General features: G+C 40.2%; 1 protein-coding gene across 1 annotated transcript in view; it reads left to right on the top strand.

Annotated features, from left to right (window-relative positions):
* unc79 (UNC-79 domain-containing protein) overlaps positions 1–17727 on the top strand; it is a 44110-nt gene extending 26383 nt beyond the window's left edge. Inside the window, exons 34-59 of the mRNA XM_073077587.1 lie at positions 499–651; positions 1185–1338; positions 1983–2070; positions 2295–2400; positions 3361–3447; positions 3585–3661; positions 4064–4173; positions 4905–4997; positions 5444–5567; positions 5758–5849; positions 6172–6268; positions 6856–6977; positions 8876–8992; positions 9333–9471; positions 9936–10090; positions 10269–10396; positions 10485–10697; positions 10949–11177; positions 11586–11755; positions 12209–12396; positions 12584–12725; positions 12852–13258; positions 13338–13444; positions 13482–13804; positions 14029–14151; positions 16904–17727. Of these exons, the coding sequence (XP_072933688.1) occupies positions 499–651; positions 1185–1338; positions 1983–2070; positions 2295–2400; positions 3361–3447; positions 3585–3661; positions 4064–4173; positions 4905–4997; positions 5444–5567; positions 5758–5849; positions 6172–6268; positions 6856–6977; positions 8876–8992; positions 9333–9471; positions 9936–10090; positions 10269–10396; positions 10485–10697; positions 10949–11177; positions 11586–11755; positions 12209–12396; positions 12584–12725; positions 12852–13258; positions 13338–13444; positions 13482–13804; positions 14029–14151; positions 16904–17104 (3945 nt within the window). The 3' untranslated portion in view covers positions 17105–17727. The remainder of the gene's footprint in view (positions 1–498; positions 652–1184; positions 1339–1982; positions 2071–2294; positions 2401–3360; positions 3448–3584; positions 3662–4063; positions 4174–4904; positions 4998–5443; positions 5568–5757; positions 5850–6171; positions 6269–6855; positions 6978–8875; positions 8993–9332; positions 9472–9935; positions 10091–10268; positions 10397–10484; positions 10698–10948; positions 11178–11585; positions 11756–12208; positions 12397–12583; positions 12726–12851; positions 13259–13337; positions 13445–13481; positions 13805–14028; positions 14152–16903) is intronic.
* The last annotated feature ends 1064 nt before the right edge of the window (positions 17728–18791 follow it).

Below are 18791 nucleotides of genomic sequence, written 5' to 3' on the forward strand. Positions count from 1 at the left end.
TGTTTGTAGATATTCTATAGATATTGGGTTCGACATAAATGTGCGCTGTCTGCCAATAATATTTTTACAGAGAAATCTGATTTTGTCGACTACGGCCCGTGTCAGGCATGTTCATTGTCTGTAGATATAAATATACTGTTGCGCTCAGTATATCGATCACCTTTCGCTCGTGATATATTGAGAGAGATTTGATGTACTAACTTAATGATACTTTGATTGATAATACGAAAAATAATTAAATTACTTACATTTTGTGGCGTAAGTACGAGTATCGTGACCCGCTTTGCGATTATATCTGAAAAGGTAGCGTGTAATGCTTTAAGTCGTATAGTAAAATCAAAATTTTCTTCTAATATAGTAGTTTTTTTATAAGGTGACAACATTACATGGCTAATGCGTTTGGTTTTCGCATTCTTAATTTTTAAGCAAGATAATTAATAGCAAACTAATATATGTGGGAAGGCGCTGCAATAGTATAAAATCGTGTCTTTATCCCAGTATTGTTGCCGCGCGTCCATCGGCGGCGCGCTGGGCGGCGCGGGCGGTGCGGGCGCGGCGGGCGGCGCGGCGGGCGCGGCGCAGTCGCTGCTGCCGCTGGAGCCGCACGTGCGCAGACACTGGCTCATGGCGCTGCTCGTCGTGCTATACAAGGTAGGCTGCAACAAACAACATCGAGACTCTTTGCTACTAATTTCTAGAAGTTCGCACTCTTCCCTAAATAGTGAAAGATTTGAAAAATACTGTTTTTATTTATTTGCGAATTGCCTGGGTAACTATGGTATCCACGAGACATGAAAAAGCATTATTTATACTTATATTGTAAACTCAGCTATGTATGTGCAATGCGGTAAGAAAGTTTTACATAACGTAACCATCACACAATTGTAAATTTCACTCTTAATTATTATTATGAGCAATAGAACATTAATAAGTTGTACTATCAAATTCACTCTTATTTATTCCTTTATTATTTCTGCATCTTCCTTGAAAATTATCATTTTTTTAATACACTAAATGGGCACAACAAGCTTGCTTTAACACCGCAATTTTAGATGTCAATATTTATTGCTACAATAAGTATAGCCCGCGCAGTATACGGAGTATATGCTAACTAACAAACAGAGCGGACTAGAAGTTTGGCGTCGACTATACCTATAAATTTAACGTAATTATGTTGTGTGCAGTACCACTACAGCACTGGCGCGGTGTGCACGGCGGTGGGGGCGCTGGTGCGCGTGGTGCTGAACAGCGTGGAGGCGCAGCACCACCACTGCCGCCGCATCCCGCCGCTGCTGCTGCTGCACCACGCCGCGCCGCCCGCCGCCACCACCACGCGCGGTACACACACGCACACACACACGCACGCACACACACACGCACACACACACGCACGCACACACACACGCACACACACACGCACACACACACACACACACGCACGCACACACACACACACACACACACACACACAGACAGACATTGGTATACACGTACGCACTCATGCTAATACACTCGTACAAGCGGACAGACAATACATAAACGTATGAATACGATCACTTGCTACTTCGAACACACATGTAAGAAGTCATGCTTATATGCACGCACACACGCACACTTGCGCCCTCATAAATGTATAAATAGACTAAAACAGTATATGAATAATATGATAAGTGTCAATTTGGAATTCCTTACTTAAGACTGCTCCTCGCTAGATTCTTGCGAGAATATGCAGCAGGCTTTACATTTAAATCATGATGTGGTAAGGAAAAATTTTTCGACGCATTCCGGCTTAAAGAATAGCGACGTATCTGTGGCCGACTGTTATATGAGGTTGATTACAAATGTCCATGGGCGGCAGAAGACATCATCAGACTGCGTAGACTCGTCTGCTATTCTATATTAAAAGAAACATTTCAAAGATTTTTTTGTGAATTCGTAATTTCAAAAAAATGTATAACAGATTTGCTCTATTTGATTTTCAGAAAGCCGCGATACCCCTCTGAAGACGGAGGAACCGACAGTGGTTCACAAGTCACCAGCGCACTGGCCGGAACCCCCTGAACCTCCAAAGTAAGTACCCTTTATACCAGGATAAAACGCACTAGTTTAAGAAGACATCCTTATATTTGCTATAGCAGTTCATAATCTATTTGAAATTTGACAGATATACGAGCAGACACAATCATGCCTTTGATCAAATCACCATTCTTGTCATTATCATTGTATCATTGTGTCATTAAATACATTTTTTTATTGTTATGATTATTTTAATGATATTGTTGGGTTCGGTGCAGGTACCAGCAATGGAGCGTGGAGCAGGAGTCGTCGGAGAGCGAGCTGATCGCCATCCCCGAGACCAGCGACAAGTCCGACACCACCGTGCACGGCAGCACCGCGCCGGTTAGACCACCCTTTTATAATATTCAATTGATTCTATTTATGTTATTCATTTAAGCTGTTTGATCATAGAGACGATTAAAATACGCAAGGAGTGATTTATGAGAATAAAGAAGGAGTAGTTGATTGATAGAGTGATTAATTCTATGAGACGAGCGGTACCATCTTCTAGGGCCGCGTTTCCCAACCTGTGGTCCGCGGACCCCTGGGGGTCCGCGAGTATATGTATGGAAGTCCGCGGTGTCATCTCTGGACCGTACATAAATGGCTCATTAAATGCAAAAGGGCCGCTTTACTGCTTTTTTCAACCACATACCTATGTGGTTGTGAAAAGGCATTCTCTACTCTTGTTTATACAAGAAACTAATACAGAAACAGATTACAAGTAGAATCTGATTTGAGATTACAGCTTAGCAGCAACATCAACCTTCACATTTTTTTTTCATATTTTTCGTAATAAACAGTTATAATTACCTTATGTATTTGTTTTTTTGTTTTGTATCAGTAATAATAAATACCTAATCCGTTTTTTTGCTGTTTATTTTATTAAGGGGTCCGTGAAAACTGTGCTTAATTTCCTAAGGGTCCGTGAACTGAAAAAGACTGGGAAACGCTGTTCTAGGGAATTTATTTAAATCACATTTACAATCACCTACGGGAAAATACCTCTGGTAAAAGTTGTCTGGCATCATGGAGGGCACAGCTTGAACTAGTGTGATAGGTTATACGGAATGTTTATAATTTTAACAAATGACCCACCACTTAATTGGTAACGTCTCAATATTGTCCAAATATATTCCGGTTATTACATAAACATTATGGATACGCATTACAACCGATGCCGATACAAACTATAATTATCATTCTGTTATTTATTTCCATATTTAATTTTTATCTTTAGTGGTGTAATTCTGCGGTTGTCACATATATATTTCTATTTATTTACTATGTATAATTTTTCAGGGATCATTTGATGAGCCATCTCATTATGAGGACCCTCCCAAAATTGATCCGCAGACCATTCTCGCGTATCCGCCGCTCAGCAAAATTGTAAGAAATTCCAAAATTTTACGTAAACACTCAAGCAATTGTGGACATTTGGCAATCAATGATCGTTAACATTAGACTCCAGAATTATTCATATATATTTTTTATATTTATTTTTATTTATTTAATACATATTATAGGCTGCGGTGGCGTCGAGATCGGCGCACCAGTTGTCAACTAGTTCATCTGTTTCCATCGGCAGCGATTCATCTAATCTGTAAGTGCAATTTAACAAAAATAAACTTTATTTATTGATTGTTTTATTTCGTTTAATAAAGAACTTTCATAACAAGGGTAATAGATACCATAAATCTTTTAAATAAAATTTTACCAATAGGACTGTTAATGAATTCTGAATATATTCTGAATTTTTAAAACATCAAATAACATTCAAAAAGCTTCCTTGCTGCTTGAATTAATCGAGATGTTACATATGAAAATATTTTTGTTTGGTTTTCTTTTAGATTTAGGTGTTTATTTGCTTCTTCTTTGTAAGGAAAACACTGGCAATATGTGGTAATTTATGGGAATTGAAATAATATTGTAACGAAACTGCTTGAAAATTATTGATATATTTGATTTGAATGTGATAATTGGGTACGAAAATGTTTGTAATTAGTAAATCTACGCCAATGAGCGGTCAGTCGGTGGAGATCTGGCCGGACCAGCTGCATCAGCAGCAGGCATCACCGCGTGCCAAGATTCTCGGCAAGCAGAAACGAATCATCGGTCAGTATATCTAGTTATTGTGTTCAAATAAAAAATTGATTGATTTTTGTTAGAGGACCATTTTGAAGTGTCACGTTACGAAAATGTTACTATTTTTGCTTTTGAGTATGACTTTTTTGCGTTTGACCACTACTTTGTTTTCATTGAAGTGTATTTGCATTACTGCATCCTTTAAAACACAACACAAAAGCGCTTAACGTTGATGTTATAAAGCAGAAAAGAATAGCGGTGGTGCCTTCGGAGTATAATCACGATTTATCCACCTTCAACGTAGGTATGTTTCCGTGTGTGTATAGAACGGTGTGGGTGCGTGTTTGTATCAGTATTTTTTTTTTAAAAAAGGTTTGTTTTAAAAAATCTTTATGATTTATTATATTTTTAATAAAATGAAAGTATAAAATACGGCCATCTTGTCTGAAACGCTAATCAGGGTGCGAATGACGTCATTTTTGAGTATGTCACTGAATTGCTTGAACTTTTGTATGGGATGTTTTAATGTGACGTCACCAACGGACGCCATGACACCCGCAAGCGTTTTCGCGCTTAATTCAAAATAAGTATAAAATTATGCGTTTATTTTCGTTAGTACTGAATTTATTGCAGAAATAATACGATTTTTGGAATCAGTAGACATGTATGTACATTGTAGAAGGAGTTTTCAAAATTGGTCATCATACCAATGAAGTCATATAATATTTGTGATATAATATCGTGATATGTCATGTGCGCAGCGGCGGGCAGCAGCACGTCCCCGGACACGGCGCCGTCGTCCAACGGCGACGCGCTGGCGCAGCCGCCGCACGCGCACTATCTGCGCTCGCCCGGTACGCACCTGTGCACTTGCATGTTTGTGCTGCTAACTACAGGACATCGTCACAGCAAAACTAATACACGCCTGTGGACATCATATTATTAAAATGTTATAGTTTCATTACTTTGCTGTTTATTTGTTACCATCCGAGAATACGAGGGAAGTCCTACATTTGTTGCCTTTTTACTTGGAGGACTAAGTTGTAATGTCTTGTATAAAGAAGTCTACTTAACACACTTGTAATTAAAATATAATTGTGAAGTAAAGGTTTATTCCCTTTAATATTTTTAATGTTTATGATTTAAATACTGTTTTTTTTTGTAGTTTGATCAGAAATTAAAAAAAAGATGTGGAAAAGCAACATGTAGGAACAAAAGTTTATTTAACAATCAAAACTGCTTGCACACTTAAAACTTAAATATGCATGAGTGTAATGATTTCATTGTGTTCATACTCCAGGGCTAGCGTACGCGTCCCCGGAGTCGCCGCTGTCGAAGATGGAGTTGGCGTGGAGCGCTCCTCCCCCGCTGCCGCACCCCCCGCACCCCCAGACTTTCCACATACCCCCGCCCGTGCCAGAGAGGTGCATATAAACACTGTACAATATGTTTTAAAATTAAAAAAAATAAACTAGTATTCCTCATAATTTGTTTCAATACAAATAGTTGTTCAATACTGGGGGCGAATCTATTTACTTCGCATTTAAGTATTCTTTATACTATATATTTTATTTATTTATGACAAATTTTAATTCCTATTTTATTTAATTCTAGATTATTGCCAATCGGCCCAAAGCCGAACAAGGAACAATATCCGGTGTTCAACGCTTTGGTAGACAGAGTGCGCGAAGCTTTGAATATTCCAGGCAAGTCATTATTATACAATACAATCCTAACAATAACACAGAGTCATAACATTTACGTGTAATACATGTGACGTGCATATATAATTGTTTAAAAAGATGAAGAGAAAAGACAGATAAATAATATATTACTTATCTTGTTATCATAGCGTTCATTTTTTTTAAATTAAGACACATTTATTTAATTCATTCATCTTAACAAGATATACTCGTAAGAACTCGTAAGCCTTTATCTAAAATTCGTTATCATTCCACAGAAAACTGTCTTAACAAGATTATAATTAACGTGTGTACAATACTTTCTTATGTATGGTTTTCTACGCAGACGAGTCCCCCGAGCGCACGGAGTCTAGTCGCTCGGAGGCCGAGGCGGCGGCGCGCCCGCACCACCTTGATCATCGGCTTATTTCGGAGGAATCACGGTGAGTTTTAAATATTTGATTACTGAACAAATATGTTATTTGATGGTTTGTGTATTTTTTATTTTCTCGTACTTTGATTAAGTTTATCCTTATTTTTATTTAAAAATGGTAGGTAATTATAAAAAAAATAACCAGTTTGAAAAATCATAATTACTATTGTTTCTCAAAAAATAAAGGTTTGTTTTAAGAAAAGCAATAAATACTCCGTGCATTAAAATGAAATGTATCATATTTTTTGTGCTGAAACTTACAGACATCGAATATGTTCTCTTGGATTAAATCATATTTTTATACTATATACGGGTACGGCTTGTGTCTGCTGTGTTTCGAAAGATATAAATAAATAACAAAGAAATTTAATGATATTTTGTCTGCCGCGGCCAACGTTTGACTGCAGTGTGTGTAAGATTCCTAGTTATATAAGTTAGGTTAAGATTTATATTAAGACAGTTATAATAAAGACATCATCACGCTTTTTCAATAACAGACGAGCGTACAACATCTACAGATACGTACGGTGCCCGTAAATATAAATACAGTATTTGTTTGAAGACGTGTGTAAATTTCTACAACTTGTATACCCGCAGCTCCCGCGGCACGTCCCCGCGGCGGCTGGCGCGGCAGGCGGCGCAGCTGGGGTCGCCGCCCGCGCCGCCCGCGCCGCCCGCGCACCACTCCGCGCCCAAGCTGTCCAAGCCGCCGTCTGCAGGTATGCGCCAATCCACATGTCTTATGTAGTGATGTCGCAGGCAAGTTCTAGTTAAAGGCACGTTTCTTAGTTGATAGCTTTAATATGACTAACTTAATGTTACTCTATTCCTATTTTATATAAGAATGCCTTAGCTCCACACTAAACCTCCGGGGCTTATTTAAAAAAATATATATATATGCCTGCGACATCACTACACTCACCTGTTGTTTTTACCTGTAAAATGTTTTGTATTACTCTTTAGTATGAATAAATAAATATTTTTTTTTTATTTTAATATTTAAATCCGAAACATGCTCCAAAAATACGTGTTAATTTTTTTTTTTTTAAAGAAACACCAGTCGACATTTTGCTTGACGTATCGTCATTGTGAACATTGTAATAATGCGTAAACATAAAATTCTTCGCATAAACATAAAAATTTCGCTAACTATAAAAATTAAAAATCAATTACAAATTTTATTCCGAAAATAGAAATCAACATATCTTATTAACTTTACAAAAGCTCTAATAAAGTATTGCATTCTAAAAATAATTAATAGTGTTTAAATATTGTTAAGTTTACCATTAAAGCAGTTAACATTTAAAACATAAATCTGCTATAATTCAAAACCGAAGCCTACACTACTATTACCTACACATGTCCTTTTAATTTCCTTTTTGTAAACTAAGTCGCGTAACTCACGACTTAGTTTACAAAAACTCACTCACTCGTCACGTATACAGGGTGAATTTTTAAAACGGGCCTTCAGGGCCAAATCCGAAACTATAAGGATAAGCGAAAAATGATGAAAGGAGTTACGAGGTCGATTTTGATAAAAACTAAAACTGCATCATTAGTTTTTTAAAATAACTTTTTCCCTAGCCGGAAATCGAACGAGTTCATTTTGAAAAAAAATACACTCTCTATATTATTCCACTATCTGATAGTGTTGCTTATAAGGATTAAAATCTGGGAAGTAATGATAAATGACAAACTAAAGGAACAGCCTCAATTTTAAGAAAATACATATTTTTTCATATTAATTTGGCAGTTAAGTTCCCGCCATTCATCAATTTAAACATTTCGCATATTAACAATTTTTTTTGGCTCAATGTTTCAAATCATTCGAAATGGACGTTTTGTTCTTCAAGAATTTATATTTTTATGTCCAACTTAGTTAAGGTTACTTTTAGGACCATTATAATAGATTTAACTTGCTATGGGCAGAGTTTCGTTTAATACAGATGTAAAATTGACAATTTGCGAGAATGTCTTTTTCGAGTCAAATCCGAGTGATAACTAAACAAAGAGATATAGAAATTCATATTTACTGTTGAAACATAGTTATAAACAACAAACAATATCAATTTACTATTTAATCACTTATCTATTTTTATTAAAAATAAATCCTAAAAACGGCGGTAATTTACTTGCCAAACTATTACTTTCTCATACTAAGCCGTATGTCACGGTTATAACATCGAATAATTAGTTGATTAACCAACAAATTCTTCAATGGTATGACTTACGTATGTTTCTAAATAATTATACATAAATCATTTGTTATGTATAATCCTTAAGGATTAGTATGGCAATGTATGGAAAAATATGTATTTTCTTCAAAATTTTCCTTTTTCTTTAATTTGTCACATAACATTACTTCCCAGAACTTGTTCCTTATAAGCGACACTATCAGATGGTGGAATAATATAGAGGGTGTATTTTTTTTCAAAATGAACTCGTTCGATTCCCGGCTAAGGAAATAGATATTTTAAAAAACTAATGATGCAGTTTTAGTTTTTATCAAAATCGGCCTCGTAACTCTTTACAGCATTTTTCGCTAATCCTTATAGTTTCGGATTTGGCCCTGAAGGCCCGTTTTAAAAATTCACCCTGTATAATATTTGTGTCGCAGAGAGCAGCAAGTGGGGCGGCAGCGGCGGCTGGTGGGGCGGCTCGGGGCGCGCCGCGCGCCGCGCCGCGCACGCGCACACGCACGCGCCGCGCCCCGACCACACGCTGCACCACCGATGTCAGATATCTTGATACTTTATCTTACTCTTTTCAGGGTTTTGTACCCAAATTTTCACAATGTATTTACTTCAGTGGCTACTATAATACTAAAATTAAAAAAAATTGAAAATTTTGCTGGTACGGAATCCTACGTGTTCGAGTTCGACTAGTATAGCCAATTATTTATATTTCAAATCGCCTTTCGATTCGTTACAATGACTGGCTTTATATGTTTTCCGCTCTCACGCTCTAACGTATTGTCATCATACTGATCCATCACATAAAAAAATCTTAGTTTAGGTTAGATCTCGGTCTCACCCCAATTTATTCGATATGTAATATCTGTTACCGTTATTTAGGTGCGGAGTGCGGTGGCCCCGTGGAGCAGTACAGCGACGAGGAGCTGGGGCTGTGCGTCATCGTGCTGGCCACGTACGTGCGGCGCGAGCCCGCCGCCGCCGCGCCCATGCTGCCCGCCCTGCTGCACAGCGTCAGCAGGTACTGTGGGGCGGCACGGCACAAGGAGCTGGGGCTGTGCGGCATCGTGCTGATAGTCCCATAGACTAACATTCGATTGTCGACAATAAGTCTTAAATGTCCTCGAGGAAGTAGTAAGACCAGCGCTGTCAATATAATATTAATATTTAATAATTTTAGAGGTCGTAACACCCTTTGCGGTTCGATTCCGGCAGCACCACCGCCACACCTATTTCTGCCTCACAACAGCAGTGTTGAGCGCTGCTGTGTTCTGGTTTAAAGCCACACCCTTTAAACCAGAACACACAGTAAGGGAGACATACTTTTCCGAGGCGTTCCAGCTTAGTCGTCAGGGGTAGCAGCGCATCTGTAGCCGACCTCAGGTAGGAATATCTAATCCTATCTTGATTACATATGTTGCCATTTACCATCAGGTGGACTGCATGATCGTCGCTACTCCTGTATTCTCTTTTTTCTTTGTGTAGAGTTGTCCAACTGGGCAACTACACGTGGCAGACGGAGACGAATACTCGGCTGCCGGGCAGCGCGGTGTTCGTGGCGCACCAGTTCCTGCGCTGCGTGCTGCACCAGCTGGCGCCGAACAACGTCTTCCTGCAGGTGTTCCTGCAGCGCAGCCCAGGTCGGTCCCCTTGCACACTGTACACTGCATGCGATGAACTACATATTGTACATTACAAATTATACGACACAATTGGCACTGCACGCATTATAATACACAATTTTTAAGATTTAATTTTACACTCCACTACACCAGTGTACACCAGACACTGCATTGCACACTTTTGATTATTTCACAGAGAAACAACGTCAGATGTTCTTCAAGAGTGTGGCACAGGCATTCGTGGACTTCAATGAACTGTATCCTTGCGGACCATTGCAACTGCTTGTCGAACATCTCAATTCCAAAAAGACTCTTCCGATCGATGTAAGTGAAATGTCTTTTGAAAATCTATATTTTATTAAATTCTAAATGTTGTTTTGTTTTGCAATGTTAAGGTTTGGTTGTTTTTCAGCAAATGCCGACGATAGCGGGCAACATCGCGATGTATCTCGAGTGCCTGGCGCCCGAAGCTCTGGGTCCTCTGGCCGCTTGTGGCGCACTGCTGGCCGCACTGGACACGCTGCTGCGGGGTGTGGCGCTGCAGCTTCCTCACCTGGACGACGTGCTGCCGCTGCTGCGCGCCTGCGCCGCCGTGCTGCGCATCCCCGGCGCCATCCAGCACAAGGTATGCCGTGACGTCACGCCACACCGCTTTGGTCATGCTGCAGCTGCCGCACCTGGACGATGTTACGAGTGTGACATAATACCGTTTCTCTTTCGAGTACGCATACGAAATAATAGCATCAGATAACAGTAAATCTGATGGAGAATTCCTGCCATTGATTGGCATATGTGTGTAGTGAATGTAGCGGGCTTTTAACTCGATCCTGCCTGCAACATCTCTACAGTGCGCTAATCGGCACCTCCTTTTTACAGAGTCTCCTGGAGCCGATGTCGAAGATCCTCGGCTACGGCGTGCAGAACTTCGTGGTGCGCCTGTCGCTGATCTCGGAGCTGTGCACGGCGTGCATGCGGGCGTTCGCGCGCGACCGCGACAAGCTGCTGCTGTGCCGCGTGCTCGTGTTCGAGCTCGTGCAGGCGCTGCGCACCAAGACCACCGTGCCTGATGATAACCTCTTCATCCTTATACAGTTCGTGCTGCACGGTCAGTCCAAGTCACTCTGTTGCATGCTGCCGAACAACGATGTTTTTGTTTTTATAGTAAAGGCTTTCTAAAAATCATATAGACCAAGGCTGTTGTATATTTTTGGAATTACAAGTTTACAAAAAATCGTTTAGAAATATTTATTTCATAATATAGGAATATTCCCAGAATTTGATCCTTATAAGCAACGCTGTCCGATACTAGAATAATATAGGGTGTGTTTTTTTTTCAAAATGAATTCGTTCGATTCTCGGTAAGGGAAATAGATTTTTTTAAAAATCTAATGATGTAGTTTTAGTTTTTATCAAAATGGGGCTCGTAACTTATTTTAGCATTTTGCGCTAATCCTTATAGTTTCACCGATACAGTTTGAAAAATTCGCCCTGTACATTGATATCTGGTTGTCAGGCCACGGGTGCACGCTGCTGCTGCCGCCCGCGCTGAACACGGGCGAGCTGCTGAGCAGCGGCGGCGGCGACACGCGCGAGCTGGCCGCCGGCGCCGTGGAGTGCATGCGGCCGCACCTGCCCGACATGATCGAGCTGCTCAACGACCCGCACCTGCTCAACAAGATCAAGGTGGGTCGCACGCACGGACACATGTACGAACATGCATACATTCGTATACATATACATGCATACACTTGTATGCATACACATGCATACACGCATGCACACAGACGTAAGAATGAGTAAGCCACGTACACGTGTAGTGATGTTGAAGGCTCGTGTGGCATAGAAACACGTGTTACAGTGTAATACTAAGTTTATCCCAACTTATATATGTACCTAGGAGACTTACACACACTACACGCGTACACACGCACACAAGCAAGCACATGTGCATACATGTACCCAGACATCAATCTTACTCTAATTTTAAAGAGTTTTAAACTGTGAAAGGAATAGGCGATCGAATATGAATGAGCTGTAGAATTTTCTACCCAAGTTTAGTTCATATTAGAACACTACTAACGCACCCGAACGTTAATAAAGGTTGTAAAACATTAAAACAAGTTTTTGTCCCCCCAGGGTTCCGTATCGAAGTCGATAGTGAACCGCAACCTGATCTGCCTGAACGAGGACACGCTGGGCGCGATCGTGAAGGGCGGCATCGCGCAGTACGTCGCCGTGGAGCTGGCCAGCGAGCACGGCCGCGGCAAGCACGAGCGCTTGGCTGCCAGGCATCTTATGCCGTGGTTGGCGCCTACTGTACCTGGGTAAGATTATTAATAAGTAAATATACGTTTACAGTTTATTTTATGCTATTAAACATTTAAATTTATCCTACGAACATAAAGCATTTAATTTTGTATAAAGAACTTAACAGTTAACTAGCTGAGCTAAAAATGTACAAAAATATGCCAAATTTGAAATCCGGCTCGAAGGACCAAAACGTATGTACAGTTCCCGCGAGGCGTGCGAGTGCGTGGCGCGTGCTCGGCTGGCGGCGTGGCTGTGCCTGGGCGCGCTGGCCAACGCGCGCGCGCGGCCGCTGCTGCCGCCCGTGCCGCCCGACGCCACCTGCCACCTCACCGACCATCTGCAGGTACCCCGCCGCACTGCGGGCCCCGCGAGGCCCCCCGTGCGGGCTGTGCCTGGGCGCGCTTATTGTATATGTGTATATATTATTATAAGATGTTCCACAGATTTTCACATGAATATATTTTTTCAGACGATAATGTCATCGTACGTGGAGCAGTCGAAGCCGAGCCCGGTGCGGCTGGGCGCGCTGTGCCACGCGTTCGCGCTGTGCCAGCTGTGGACGCTGTACCTGGAGGCGCTGGCGGCGGGCAGCGCGCCCAGCTCGGAGCCGCACAACACCACCGTGTGCATCCTGCTCGACTTCTGGTGCAAGCTCGTGCCCAGCATCCTGCAGGTCACCGTGCAGTCCAGGATCGTGAGTGTCCCGCTCTTGCTAGTGACGTTCCGCTGTGCCAGCTGTGGACGCTGTACCTGGAGGCGCTGGCGGCGGGCAGCGCGCCCAGCTCGGAGCCGCACAACACCACCGTGTGCATCCTGCTCGACTTCTGGTGCAAGCTCGTGCCCAGCATCCTGCAGGTCACCGTGCAGTCCAGGATCGTGAGTGTCCCGCTCTTGCTAGTGACGTTCCGCTGTGCCAGCTGTGGACGCTGTACCTGGAGGCGCTGGCGGCGGGCAGCGCGCCCAGCTCGGAGCCGCACAACACCACCGTGTGCATCCTGCTCGACTTCTGGTGCAAGCTCGTGCCCAGCATCCTGCAGGTCACCGTGCAGTCCAGGATCGTGAGTGTCCCGCTCTTGCTAGTGACGTTCCGCTGTGCCAGCTGTGGACGCTGTACCTGGAGGCGCTGGCGGCGGGCAGCGCGCCCAGCTCGGAGCCGCACAACACCACCGTGTGCATCCTGCTCGACTTCTGGTGCAAGCTCGTGCCCAGCATCCTGCAGGTCACCGTGCAGTCCAGGATCGTGAGTGTCCCGCTCTTGCTAGTGACGTTCCGCTGTGCCAGCTGTGGACGCTGTACCTGGAGGCGCTGGCGGCGGGCAGCGCGCCCAGCTCGGAGCCGCACAACACCACCGTGTGCATCCTGCTCGACTTCTGGTGCAAGCTCGTGCCCAGCATCCTGCAGGTCACCGTGCAGTCCAGGATCGTGAGTGTCCCGGTCTTGCTAGTGACGTTCCGCTGTGTCAGCTGTGGACGCTGTAGCTGGAGGCGCTGAACCTGTGTTTAAAATTAATTACATTTCTATTAAAGTCATATAGTTCTAACATTTTATTTAAAACCAGGTTCTATATGCCATACATAAAAGTATTACGATGTTATGTCGCTTTTTAAATTGTCTTTTGTCAAAAAACTAATATTAATTTCTTTCAGTTGGCTGAAACCGTGAACCTTCACTTCCTGAGTCTTCTGGAGTCTCTTCTCGAATGCAACTCTACTGTCCTTAACATACTGCTGCCCTTGTGGACTCCTATACTACATTCACCGCTGTTTAATGTAAGTATTGCTATATTTTCGTATCAGGCGTACATATTGGAAATTAATTGTGGTTAGCAATACGTTTGAATTTATTTCAAGGTTTAAATAAATGCGTGAAACATTTTACATGTTGTAAAGAACAAGTGAGTAGGGATTAGATATACAGGGTGAATTTTTAAAACGGGCCTTCAGGGCCAAATCCGAAACTATAAGGATTAGCGAAAAATGCTGAAAGGAGTTACGAGGCCGATTTTGATAAAAACTAAAACTGCATCAATATTTTTTTAAAATAACTTTTTCCCTAGCCGGGAATCGAACGAGTTCATTTTGAAAAAACACACCCTCTATATTATTCCACTATCTGATAGTGTTGCTTATAAGGATCAAAATATGGGAAGTAATGATAAATGACAAACTAAAGGAAAAGCCTCAATTTTAAGAAAATACATACTTTTTGATATTAAGTTGGCAGTTAAGTTCCCGCCATTCATCAATTTAAACATTTCGCGTATTAACATATTTTTGGCTCAATGTTTCAAATCATTCGAAATGGACGTTTTGTTCTTCAAGAATTTATATTTTTATGTCCGACTTAAGGTTACTTTAAGGACCATTATAATAGATTTAACTTGCTATGGGCGGAGTTTCGTTTAATACAGATGTAAAATTGACAATTTGCGAGAATGTCTTTTTCGAGTCAAATCCGAGTGATAACTAAACAAAGAGATATAGAAAATTATATTTACTGTTGAAACGTAGTTATAAACAACAAACAATAACAATTTACTATTTAATCACTTATCTATTTTTATTAAAAAATAAATCCTAAAAACGGCGGTAATTTACTTGCCAAACTATTACTTTCTCATACTAAGCCGTATGTCACGGTTATAACATCGAATAATTAGTTGATTAATCAACAAATTCTTCAATGGTATGACTTACGTATGTTTCTAAAGAATTACACATAAATCATTTGTTATGTATAATCCTTAAGGATTAGTATGGCAATGTATGGAAAAATATGTATTTTCTTCAAAATTTTCCTTTTCCTTTATTTTGTCACATAACATTACTTCCCAGAATTTGACCCTTATAAGCGACACTATCAGATGGTGGAATAATATAGAGGGTGTAATTTAAAAAAAAAATGAACTCGTTCGATTCCCGGCTAGGGTAAAAGATATTTTAAAAAACTAATGATGCGGTTTTAATTTTTATCAAAATTGTCCTCGTAACTCCTTTCAGCATTTTTCGATAATCCTTATAGTTTCGGATTTGGCCCTGAAGGCCCGTTTTAAAAATTCACCCTGTATTTTAATTTAATACGAGCTATATGTTATTTACACATATTAAAGAATAAGTGAGTAACTAATAAAACTACAGCAAGATATCCTCATATAAGATAGGTTTACTGCAATATTAAATTAGTAATAATAAAGCTTTACTGGAGTATAATTTTATTATAATTGTCACTTGTCATTGGAAGTTTACCTACATCTATATACGAGTCTAACGCACACTACAATTATCTACAATTACGTCCATAATTAAAACTGGTAGAGTCCGCGTGACACTGCTTGTCCGCTCCGAATAGAGAAGTAGAAACGAGTCGCGTCGCAACAGCAAATTGTAGATATTAGCGGGACGAAGACAGCGCGTCACCACTTAACCTATCCTCCGGCACTTTCCGTTGCCAACTCTCGCCCGCAGGTACATAGCTGGCTCATTTCCATTGGTCGTTAGAGCCTGCGTTCGTCGATGACGTGAGTGTTGGCAACCGTACGATAATTATCGTACATGTACGATAATTTGATACCACCGTACGATGTACGATTGCGAGTCATTATCGTACGCAAATGTACGATAATTGGCTACTTGACACTTTTTGGGAAACTGTTTTAATGAATTCATATACGTATTATATATGCCTTTCATTGATCATTTTTTCGAAAAAAGGGCTATTTATTAATAAAAAATATATTTTTATTACGGTAAACGGAACGTTACGCCAAAACAGACGGTCAAGTGTCATTTCGTAGCGTGACGTCAACACATTGAAAATATAGAAATAAACTTCGACGCTACACATACTTCAGGGGAAATCTTGGGAATTATTTAACTTTTATTAGTACAATTGCAAGAATGTCAAATTACAAGGCGTGTGCAGTGACGATGTGTACAAGTACGATCGATAATACATATTCTGTCACTGTAAGTATGCATAAATAAATTTAATAATTGTTTGATTAACTTTGAAGCCATTTAATTTTCGTAACATTTTTGAATCGCACAATTTTTCGCGCCATCCCTCACGCGTGCATCACCCCCGAGTGCGCGGTGCACCCATGTGCAAATCATAAAACTCGAAAAATGACGTGTCGGGCCGGTCGGGCGGTCGAGTGCAATATAAATTTATGATAAATATCTATTTTCATTAATAACTAACGCGTTCTTATGAAATTTGAACATGTACGATAATTTTTCGGCAGATACGATAATTTTACGCCCCTGGTACGATCAGCGCCATCTCCCAGGTTGCCAACACTCAGTCACCGCACATTAGATAGCTTTGAAATTGTGGTGCTGAATAGACGTACCTGCTATGGAACACCAATTAATGTTGTGTGGGGCAATTTTATCTATATCTGACATACTTAAGAAGAAATTATTAGCTTCACTAAAGAAAAAGAAAAAAAGACAAAAAAAGACGGACTTCAGAGCGGACTAGAAGTTTGGCGCGGACTATATCTACTCACTACCCTCCCAGATGCCGCCGCACGTGTCGCAGCGCCTGTCCGCGTGCCGCGAGCTGCGGCCGGACGCGGTGCGTCCCGGCGCGGAGGGGGCGCAGTCCCCGCCGGCGCCCGCGTCGCCCGCCGCCGCCGCGCGCGAGCACCGCCGCCTCTACCGCCTGCTCACCAAGATGGCGCAGCTCGAGCTGCAACCGCACTCCTTCTACTTTATTTAGGTTTAGGGTTAGAGAGATGCGTGGTAGTGTTATGCGAGGCTGACAAAGTAATCCGGGGTCTGTAGGCCGAATAGGTAGGTCAAATATCTTTTCTAAATTTTGAAAAATTAAATGGTAGAATATTGTGATTTGGCTCCGACGACGCCACCGCCACACCTATTTACACGTAATAACAGCAGCGTACAGCAGCAGTGTTTCGGTTTAAAGCAAAGGAAATAGAGTTCAATTACCGACTAAAAAAACATAATCTATATCCTAAATCGAAATGTTTACGTACTTGTTATTGTGTATTCTTATATGTGTGCACCTATGACACATCTTGTGTAAAACTACGAGTATGTGTAGGTTGATTTAACTAAAAGTACGTAGTAGCAGTCTCTAGAATACCTACTTATTTTTAGAGTTTACAATTCAGTTTACAAACTACAACACAAATAATAAAATAAATAATAACTTAATCAATTGAAACTGTAACGTTCTCTATATATTTTACTATATAACAAAACAATTTTAACAAAATATTTGATATTGACATTAATATGTATTTTATGTTGTTTTAACGTTTTAAATTTATCGAGTGTTAGAATATATGAAATGTTTAATAAATGTGGTTTTAGTTATAATATTGATGTTTTATTTATTCTATTGATTTTTTCTTGTTTGTCTTCGTTTACAATTGAACTATATCATATACGATTTTTTATAGCTTTATATATAAAAAATAATAACAAATCCAATTAGCATTTGCTACTGAAAATTAAATACTAATCAAGTTATTTCACGAATAAGAAATAATATATGAAAAATTAAAAGTAATTTATCAGTACTAAGTATAAGAGCATTACATAAAATAACAAGAATAAAAAGATTTTTAATTCAATGAAGGAAATCTTATTACATTTACTTTACATTACAAACATTACATTAGAAACTGAATTACAACATGACATTTCATGGAATGATGGAATGAAAAAGATTTTAATTGAATGACTCCCATGTCGGTCAACAGCTTATTTTATCTTCTACATTAAAAAAGAAATGAGAACGACGGTTTGTTGTTTTACATATAATATCTGTAAGACTCTGACATCAATTTAATCCAATTGCGGTCGATAGTCATGGGGGGCAGTGGCCACGTACCATGAATGGACTACATGTTTGTTTGCTAGTAATATGTTATAAAAAAACTACATTCAATTCCAAAAAAAATCGGCATTTTACTTTGGGTTCAAATCTCAAGGTTTCTCTGATTTTTAAATAGCCCTTTCAAGAGGTGAGGTAATAAAATCTACTTACTTAAGTAGATTTTACTTACCTGAGTGTACTCCAAGGGGTTTGACAAGCAATTCAGACAATGTAGCAAGATCTCTCGTTGTGAGAACAGTCTAGTGCCCACCTGTGGGACAATAGAGAGACAAATATTATGACGATGTTTAGTTTATTTACATTGATAATATATTGACATTCAAAAATAATTATGTAAATATTTTGAATTAAAATAATACATTTAATCTGATTTAAATTATAAAAAATACTAGTGCACACAGCCGAAGTCATAGGGAAAGGTAGTTAATTTGACCATAACTCAATCACTGCACCTTTGACCGCCATTATACGAATCATTATAACATAATGCATTAATCATTAGAGAGCCGTGTGAATCTGTGTTGTCTGTGGTTATTAATTG

The sequence above is a fragment of the Epargyreus clarus genome, unplaced genomic scaffold (assembly GCF_041222505.1).
Source record: "Epargyreus clarus isolate Ecla_fem2 unplaced genomic scaffold, WU_Ecla_fem_2.2 ptg000010l, whole genome shotgun sequence".
In the NCBI taxonomy this organism is placed as follows: Eukaryota; Metazoa; Arthropoda; class Insecta; order Lepidoptera; family Hesperiidae; genus Epargyreus; species Epargyreus clarus.